Raw genomic sequence first — 10,217 nt, forward strand, 5'->3', positions numbered from 1 at the left:
CTCATAATCTTGTACACCGTTTTCAGATTGTCCCTTAGTCTTCTCTGCACCAACAAAAACAACAAAGCTTATCCTACCTTTCTTTATAATTTAAATTTTCATTCCCAGATAGCATCCTGGTGAATCTTCTCTGCATTCCTTGCAAAGCAATCACATCCTTGCTGTAATATGGCGACCAGTAGTATCGCAAAGTGTGCAAAGGACACTGAAAGGCTGCAGAGGGAAATAGATAGGTTAAATGAGTGGCCAACAGTCTGGCAGATGGAGTGCAATGTTGGTAAATGTGAGGTTATTCCCTTGGTACAAATATCAGCAAAGCGGATTTTTTTATTTAAATGGTGAAAAATTGCAGCATACTGCTACAATGAGGGGACTGAGTATCCTTGTGCATGAATAACAAAAAAGTTGGTTTGCAGGTGCAGCAGGTAATTAAGAAGGCAAATGGATTATTGTTCTTCATTGCTAGAGGGATGGAATTTAAAATTGGATAGTTATGCTGCAGCTGGTTAGGATGCTGATGAGGATGTATCTGACATATTGTGTACATTTTTGGTCTCCTTACATGAGAAAGGATGTGCTGCACTCGAGGGGGTGCAGAGGTGGTTCACTAGGTTGATTCTGGAGTTGAGAAGGTTGGTTTATAAGGAGAGATTGAGTAGACTGGGGATATGCTCATTGGAATCAGAAGAATGAGACAGATCTTATTTACAATTATGAAGAGAAGCAAGGAAGTTGTTTCCACTGACGGGTAAAACTACAACTAGGGTGCATAGCCTCAAAATAAGGGGAAGCAGATTTACAACTGAGTTGAGGAGGAACTTCTTCACCCAGAGGGTTGTGAATCTGTGGAATTCCCTGCCCAGTGAAGCAGTTGAGGCTACCTCATTGAATGTTTTAAGGCAAAGATAGATTTTAGAATAATAGAGAAATAAAGGGTTATGTTGAGCGAGTGGGGAGGTGGAACTGAGTTCATGAAAAGATCAACCATGATCTTATTGAATGGTGGAGCAGGCTCAACAGGTCAGGTAGCCTAGTCCTGCTCGTGTTTCTAATGTTCTTATGACCAGAACTGCACACATTCCTCTGGCTGTGGTCCCACCAAAGTTCAACACAATTCCAATAAGACTTCCCTGCTTTTGTAAATGTAATAGAACACAGAGCTAGAAAAATCTTATTTCCACACAAAAATGCTAAAAACTATGGAATTCATTTCCAATGTTAATAACTGAGACAAAAACTATGTCAATAATCAATATTAAGTTAGCTAAATGGGTAAAGGAAGAGGAATTGAAGGGAAATGAGAACTTGGTGGGTAGTTATTATCATAATTTTTTTGCAATTAAAGGGTAACCAAAACAGTTGGTGAATGATCAGTTTCCATGCCGTTACTTCCATTAATTTCTTTAATGAGATATTAAACTGAGCCCCTTTCTGACTGCTTCAATTGATGAATGTTGTTGTTATCAAATGAAGATTAGAAAAATCTTCTGTATTTAAATGAAACCAACAAGACCAAAAAATAAATTAGCTATTCATTGATCTAGTTGCTATTTATGGAATTTTGTTGTTCAGAATTTGCCATCTGTGTTGTACACATAAAAATAGAAAATGTACTTTGGGTGGCACAGCGGCTCAGTGGTTAACACTGCTGCCTCCAAGTGCCAGGGACCCAGGTTTGATTCTGGCCTTGTGTGGAGTTTGCACATTCTCCCCGTGTCTGTGTGAGTTTTTTCTGGATGCTCCAGTTTCCTCCCACAGTCCAAAGATGTGCAGGTCAGGTGAATTAGACATGCTAGAATTGCCCATAGTGTTCAGGGATGTGTAGGTTAGGTGCATTAGTCAAGGGTAAATATAGGAAAATAATGTAGGGGAGTAGGTCTTGGTGGGTTACTCTTCAGAGGGTCAGTGTGGACTTATTGGGCTGAAGGACCTGTTTCCACTTTGCAGGGATTCTATGATGATTCTACTTGCTTGAGCAGCATTTTGGAGAATATTTTGAAGAAATGTGGCCCTGGTTTAAACATAAACTGCTTGTTGCTAGCCAACATATCTTAATTTTGCTAAAGCTATAAAACCAATTGCAGATTCCTTACAGTGTGGAAGCAGGCCATTCAGCTGTTTGAGTCAACACCAATCCTCCTAAGACCTCCTGTCCAATCCCCATGATCCTGCATTTCCTATGGCTAATCCACTTAGCCGTACATCCCTGCCTGGACACCCCAAAAGACAAAGGAATACCTCAACAACTGATTTTGAACAACTTTGAAGTGCTAAGATAGCTGATTGAGTAGTTTCATAACTCAAAGTGAATAAATTAAATAGGCATAACAACTTTAATGAAGGCATTTGCTGTCATGAAGAATTTTCTGCAAAATCATATAACCAATCGGTTACCTCTAACAGTGCCTGCATTGCGTAAATGTTAAAAACTTTTTGTCAGCACTGAAGTAAGACGAGTTTATGTTATTGAGTTCAAAGCTAATATCTAATTGATAAGGAAAATTATTAATCCAAGTGCTTCTGAAGGAGCCATTAACAATTAAAATGTGTTATGGAGATATATCTGGGAGCCACTGTTGCTGCTGATGGTAATAGATAGAAGTAAAGTGACAAGTGAAATTTCTTGGATCTAACCATTTGTACACCGGAATCACTGATTCCTCAACTTTCAGTGAAAGATTTGCATTTTCCACAGTGCTTTTCACGAGCATCAGTTATCGCAATGGACTTTACAGGTGATGTTGGGATGTAGGAAGCAGAGCAGTTCACTTGTATAGAAACTGTAATTTTGAAAGAATCATTTTTTTTTTGGATTGTTGATTGAGGGTCAAAATACTGGAGGTAACTTCCTCGGTCATTTTTGAAATAATGCTTTGAATCTTCAGAAAACACGGAAGACAGCAGGCGTGGCCTCAGTTTAAACTCTTACCTGAACGATCTGATAATATAGTACTGGATAGCCAGACATGCTTTTTGTTGTTATTGTTTATTAAACTCCCGGCGTGTGAGTAATTTGTTTGTAGTTTTGAGGCGGGCGTGCTAGCATCTGAGAAAGGACTGACAGATCAGAGAGCAGACAGCGACGGTTAACATGCTATCGTGCTGACAGTAAAGCTTCAACTGGAAACTGCTGCGAGTTAAGTCCGCTCTAAAGAAATATCAATAAAAAGTCACGTAAGCTATTCAATAATTTGCTTGCTAGATGGCAGTATTAACCTACAATTAGATTTATCTTTAGCTCGACCTTCCGACACACAAAAAAAGTCGCTGCAATGATGTTCTCTCACCACAAGAGGGTGCGACTTTCCCTTAACAACCTGCATCTTCGTTGCACTCCCAGATACTCAAAACGCTGTTACTGGAGACTGGCTTGTATGGGAAATAAGATCCTTAGATGCATGTTATATCTGAGCAAACAACTGATCTGTCACAGCCAGTTGGACGGGTCAATTATTTTTCATTTCAAAAATGTCATTTAAGAATGTTTGTAGTCTTTTTTCCGCCTCGGTTTAGAGAAGACCTTTCCCTCAGACTCTTAGCAAGTTTAAGGACTTTCGATTAGGCCGAAACAAAGAGTCTAGTCCTTCGGATCTAGTAATTTCTTTAAGTCCAAACACACATAGAAATATCCCTTCACTGAATAATGAATCCAATTAGCTGCAAAAGAAGTGGAATGTGTCAACTGTGGGAAGACAGTGACAAAAATTAAACTAAGACAATTTAACAACATTATGATTAGATTCCCAACAGTGTGGAAACAGGCCCTTTGGCTCAACCAGTCCATAGCGACCCTCCGAAGAGTAACCCACTCAGACCCATTTCCCTCTAATGCACTTAACACTATGTGGCCAATTCACCTGACCTGTACATCTTTGGACTGTGAGAGGAAAGCCGGACAGACATGGGGAGAATGTGCAAACTCTACACAGACAGTCGCCCGAGGCTGGAATCGAACCTGGGACCCTGGTGCTCTGAGGCAGCATCGCTAACCACTGAGCCACCGTGAATGAATGCATAGGAAATAAACCAATTATTCAGAGTGTGGAAAGACATAGCGGTCCCCAAAAAATCTGATTCTGGTGTCCCAATAGTGATCACAACAATTACAACATGAGGTGGGGGCGGTATAGGCTGGGGTCACCGATAGTTGATTTGGTGATGGGTTGGAAAAGGAGATGCCATGACTAGTCAGGGGTAGAGGGCAAAACAAAAGGGAATGGTAAGATAATAGAAGGCGTAAGGGCACTGAAATGAAAAGGTAGAGAAATTATAAATCTGTATTGGGGGCTGGAGGGAAATGACCAGAGTGGTGCAGAAAACGATCGAGGTGAACTGGTAACTGCTGAAAATAAAGGTTGAAAGCGAGAGGTAGACCAAACATAGATGAATATTTAAGTAAAAGAAACGGTAACTACTTTAAAAACAAATGTAAACATGAGGCGGTGAAAAATATGTGCGGCCTAACTTCCTATTGTATCTCCAGGATAAAATACTAGATATGCATTACAGGTTCAGTTTGATCAACAATTTATGATAACAGGTAGTGATGGTGCGATATTTTTACCATGATCAGATACATTGCTTGAAGGAATGATTGAAAACTCAGGCAGAATCTGGGAGTTGCTGGAGTAGTGATTTCAAACAACATCCACACAGAGATACACACATACAGGAAAAGTTTCAAAAACAGATACACCAACATTCGCACATTTACACAAATATACATAGATTCAAATAGACAAAGACATGCACATCAAAAAAGATACATTTTTACAAAGTTAAAAATCACACAACACCAGGTTATAGTCCAACAGGTTTATTTGGAAGCACTAGCTTTTGGAGCGCTGCTCCTTCATCAGGTGATTGTGGAGCACACAACCATAAAACACAGAATCTTATCAAAAGATTACAGTGTCATGCAACTGAAATGATATATTGAACAAACCTGGATTGCTGTACAGTCTTTCATCTTTTAGAATGGGTTGCAGGTTTCTGTTCATTAATATGTAAATCCCAGAACTTCTTTTAAGTTACTTTCTTGAGATAATTTAAGGTTTTATAACAAAAGATGACATCTCAACTCAGACAATGCATTAAAGGTAAGATCAGAGTCTGTCTGTATCTCAATCTTGAATCAGACTGGTTCTATTTCCAAAGTGGAATGTACAAAATCTTACATGTATTGACTGCCTCCAGATTGTGCATTTTTGAGTAAAATAGAATGCATCTGCAAATATAATTCTGCAAATACAAATTCACCCCATAGACTTATATGTATGTGTGCATGCGTGAGAGAGGGTGAGAGGGAGAGAGTGAAAGTGTGTGTGAGAAAAGAAAATAATGTAGTGGGGTCACCTGAAATGTGACATGAACCCAAGATCCCTGATTGAGGCCATCCCCATGGGTACCAAACTTGGCTATCAGCCTCTGCTGGGCCACTTTGCGTTGTTGGCTGACCCGAAGTCCACCTTGGAGGATGGTTACCCTAAGGTCCAAGGCCGAATGTCCCTGACCGCTGAAGTGTTCCCATTCTGGTGATTGTTGCACAGTGTCCACTCATCCGTTGTTGTAGCGTCTGCTTGGGATACAGACAGACTCTAAGTTCACACCTTTAATGCATAGTCTGAGCTGAGAGGTCACCTTTTGTTATAAAACCTTTAGTTATCTGGAGAAGGTGACTTAAAAGTAGTTCTGGGAATTACATATTAATGAACAGAAACCTGCAACCCATTCTAAAAGATGAAATAATTAATAAAATTTCAGGTTTGTTCAATTTATCAATACAGTTGCATGACACTGTAATCTTTTGATATAAATTCTGTGTCTTATGGTTTTGTGCTCCACAACCACCTGTTGAAGGAGCAGCGCTCCAAAAGCTAGTGCTTCCAAATAAACCTGTTGGACTACAACCTGGTGTTGTGTGATTTTTAACTTTGTCCACCCTAGTTCAACACCAGCCCCTCCACATCATGGCTACACATATACACATCACATAAATACATACTCATGCACACATATACAAACAAACAAATGCATACACATCGGCACAGATATACAGACATATGCAGGTACACACATATCCACAGACAGACACTCGTAAAAAGAAAGTGGTTCTCATAATCTTTTATCTTTGTGCATGGTCAATCTATTTTAATATGTTATTGTACAGTTTTCCCTGGGCAATTGGTATTGTTTATTCCCAAATGGAAATTAGCTCGTTGTTCGTATGTTGGGAAGCAATTTGTGTGTCAACACTCAGGATAACCGCAGATAATGTGTGGCTGTAGTCAGACCTACATCTTTTATTAGACAATTAGCCTAACAGGCTGCACAATCTTTAGCATCTCACAACTCCCTTCGTGAAACCATTCAAGAATGGCATATAGCAAACACATGGAGTCTGTCACCATCTGTATCTGCACCAGGTAGTTGACGTTTGGGCAGCTATAGAGACCTCCTTTTAAACTCTCAGAAAAACAATGTTGTGTGATTCTGAGCAGTATCTGCTCCAATTCATCTCGGCTATACCCCGTGAAAGCAAATTGGGTTATCTTGTTAAACACGCCACAAATGTGTTTACCACCAGCATTGTCCCCTCCTCATTTCTCTCTCCGAGATGTCTGGGCAGGAAAATTCAAACTGAAGTTAATGGAAAAATAATCAAATTTAGACTAGGTCAAATTTACATTTGATTAATTAAAAATATGGAGCCCCGCCCCCTCCAGACTCGCATAAATCACATTGGCACAAACTGTAGAATTTTACTCATGAAATGCGTGTAAGACTTTATGGTACACATACAATGTCTTCCCGTCTCTACTTATATCTGCTGTAAAGATGTGGCTTTGAAATGTCAGATCTCGGGTTGCTGTAGAGCTACAGAGATAAAGCTGCATCTTCTACTGCGTATACATTTTTTTTAAAAAAGGGGGTGCTTGCTTTAACGTGTTAAATTAAAAAAAAAGGGACAGATGACAGCGTTAAGAATCACATTCTTATTGAATAGCGTTTGTCTCACACAACCTGTCACATCCTATCTTTTTACTTGGCAGCGAAGGGGTTTCCAAACAAAAGTAACACGTGCTTTCACGAGCTATGGGCAGCAGCTTGCTTAGACACCGTTTTCCTATCTTGATTTATTAGAGGCGTATCTCTCTGTCTGCATCTCTCTCATTTCGCTCCTTTGTGACGAGCGTGTCGCTCTGCAGCAACCTAAATCAGCAGGTAAATGGATCTCGCCAGGCGGAGGTCGATGTGAACAAGCTGCGAGATATTTTAAACCCATTCCACTGAGGATTGTCTCCAAGAACCCCCCACCCCAGACGATTCAAAAAGATTTTAGGTAGCTGAGAACTAGAGAATTCGGGACAAGTAACAACACATGCAATGCAATGCCTGAGCAGACCTGGAATAACCCGCTGGTGTCCTCTCTTGGTTACACTGTGGAGTCAGTCTGTTTCCCTCTCCTTATGTGAACTGAATACAAATGGGGAAGAGGTCCACATGGAATTGGAAGGATCTGAGTGTCCCATCATTGCTACTGCGCGAGAGAGCAGGTTGTGCAGTGATTTGAGACTGGCCCCACCGCTGAAACTGGATTGCCTATTCTGAGAGTTTGAGTGTGTGTATGTGTGTTTGCGTGGCGGGGTGTTTAATTTCAACAGGATCGCACAATTTAGGCTTTCCGGCGAAGCCCTGACTCCAGAACATGCACAGGAACTTCCGACGGTGGATCCTATATGTCTTCCTCTGCCTGGGTTTCATCTATGTCAAGTTAGGGTAAGTAAAGAAATCAGAATTTTGTTAAAATTTTCAGAAATCTGGAAATTTCAACAAAACAGAAAACAATTAGAGCGAAATAGTTCAAAATCCTGTAATGTGCAAACGGGTGTGATTTCTGCAAACTGTATATACATTCTGGATCTCACTACTGAGGTGATTGAGTGACACACGTGTAAAAGAGACTTTTATTTGTTCCCCTTAAATATGACGTGAGCCACCGAATGAGCTTGTACAGCATCCCTTTCAAACATAATTTTTAAAAATGAATCACTCGATAAGAGATCTCTCGCAGTCGGTTTCCAAAGCATAGCGAATGTACAGGCCTGGGCAGAACCGTTGATGCTATCCATCATACATACGTGTTGAAATTATTTGACAACTGGTTTGTCTGCCCTCCTCTCATGCAACAGATTGGAGACAAAAATCAAGTTTTACACGGGGAGAAACGCGAGCAGAATTTAAACACACAAAAAAGGCCGAATTTGTAGAAATGTGTTGACGTGCTGACACCTGCTATTCAGTGATCAGGCTTTATTACTGTCAGGCGGAGGTTTTAACTCAGTACACAGGTTGTGCGTTTATGAATATTTGCCAACTTGCCTGCCTCTGTGCCCTTATTAGTTGCAAGGCTGAGTTGTATTTCCACATTCCTCAGCACTAACCCAACAGTCCCGGTTTGTTAGAATGCGCTGCTACCTGTTATCCCCTCTGAACTCAAATACTTTTGGCGCTACATAGTTGTGGGATTTTGGATGAGGAATGCACAACTTTTTTTTCCCCGACTCTGCTAAATCCCGTCTCTTATAAAGAGATGACAATGCCTCTGGGATTTGGAGGGGTGCAGTCCGAGGACAGGGATGGAGGAAGGAGGGGATGGGGGCTGAAATAGGTGTCCGGTTAGTTCCCTAAGAATTCACATCGAGTGGAAACACTGCGAGGAGGCAAGCAATTAAACACACAGCGTAACGACCCGATTCAAGATCAGAATAAAAACCTCCCAATTCCCACTGAAACCCACGCTCTAGATCCCAGGGGAATGTTTGGATTTGGGAGATTAGTTCAAACTTTGCCGAACAGGTCAGGGTTTGCGAGCCACCGCCACGCCTATTCGCTGACCTGGAGAGCACAGGCTCTCTTCTTGTTGGCAAACCAAGCCTTGTCGGGAACAGCTCCGAAGTTACCTGGATTAGACGGAATGACACGAGCGGAGCCGGTCGGAGTTGGATTTGCAGGAAATTCGATTGGAAAGCTACGTGGTCGGGCGAGGTAGCGGCGGATCTGGGTGGATGTTGCGGCGTTAACAGGTGTATGCTCCAAGGGGAACCGTTTTCAGAAGGGGCAAAGCCCAGGGTGGGGAGGCAGAGCTGACATTTGTGGAATTGATGTGATAAGTGTAGGATTGAGACCCTGTCATTTACCTCCTTAGAGGCGTTCTTTTAGCGGGTGGGAGGGGGGGGGGGGGGTATATTCAGGCCAGTTTAAAGTTTTGGGCGGTGCATTCCGTGCACCATAAGTAGGATATCCTGATTTCACACTTCCAATCGGTGAGCCACTTAAAGACATGGGTTGAAATATTTCCCCCGGATGGTGACGTCCATGTTACCTACAGCGACACTCGAAGTTTAGTCGGATAATGTGACCCAATAGCTGCCCAGAAGATATCTTCAAAGCAGATGAGCTTCCCATGTTGGTTGCTTTCTGAAGTTGAATGTACACAAATGGGTCTTTATACAACGCGCCATTTTTTTTTTAGGAATCACTGGCGATACCACACGAATGTCCAAATTATGGCGCCCCGAGAATATCGCTCTAAATCTATGCTGGCGTGTACTCGATTTATACAGTACACAGAAACCCGTGAGCAGACGCGAGTCAGGAAACATCAGTTAAGTGTATTGTCATATTTAGAGAGGGACTAGTTTCCCACTCGGTTCATTCATTATGACGTCTATCTCTCAAAAGGAAATTTAACCCTCCTGATACTGCACTACTCGGGTAAGTTTATATTTTCATTGGCCGGTATAATCCTGTTCGTTTAACAGGGTTCATTCCATCAGCAGCAGCCACTCAGTTCACACAAACTGCCAAGAGATTATCAATCAGAAAGTTCTCAACGTAAAGGATGGGAATTTTGCCTTTTAACGAATACCATGCAGGGAATGTATTCAGGTATCGAACTGGTAGCTCCCAGCACGTTTTAAAAACAAAACGAATCCTCACGTCAAACCAATTAACATCTTATTTTTAAAATCTTTACATTCTAGATTTTGGTCGTGAAAATGTCTGACCCTTAAAAATGTCCATTTTCTGTTTCAAACTCCCAGCATCCCTGCCATTTTTCTAACGGATTTCGACCAAAAAAAAACTTTTGGAACCAGTCAAAGCGGATGGCTCATGCAGGAACACGCGGCTTACTATATGAAATAATTGACAGA

General features: G+C 41.4%; 1 protein-coding gene across 4 annotated transcripts in view; it reads left to right on the forward strand.

Annotated features, from left to right (window-relative positions):
• The first annotated feature begins 7,105 nt into the window (after window positions 1-7,105).
• wnt7bb (wingless-type MMTV integration site family, member 7Bb) overlaps window positions 7,106-10,217 on the forward strand; it is an 81,609-nt gene continuing 78,497 nt past the window's right edge. The window contains exons 1-2 of one of the 4 annotated variants that reach the window (XM_043709274.1): window positions 7,106-7,779; window positions 9,536-9,667. In XM_043709274.1, coding sequence (XP_043565209.1) covers window positions 7,709-7,779; window positions 9,536-9,667 — 203 coding nt within the window. In that variant the 5' untranslated portion in view covers window positions 7,106-7,708. Of the gene's footprint in view, window positions 7,780-8,014; window positions 9,087-9,386; window positions 9,668-10,217 lie in introns of those variants that run through there. The other 3 variants (XM_043709275.1, XM_043709277.1, XM_043709273.1) reach the window with 3 other exon arrangements.

This window comes from Chiloscyllium plagiosum, chromosome 19, assembly GCF_004010195.1.
Source record: "Chiloscyllium plagiosum isolate BGI_BamShark_2017 chromosome 19, ASM401019v2, whole genome shotgun sequence".
Classification (NCBI taxonomy): domain Eukaryota; kingdom Metazoa; phylum Chordata; class Chondrichthyes; order Orectolobiformes; family Hemiscylliidae; genus Chiloscyllium; species Chiloscyllium plagiosum.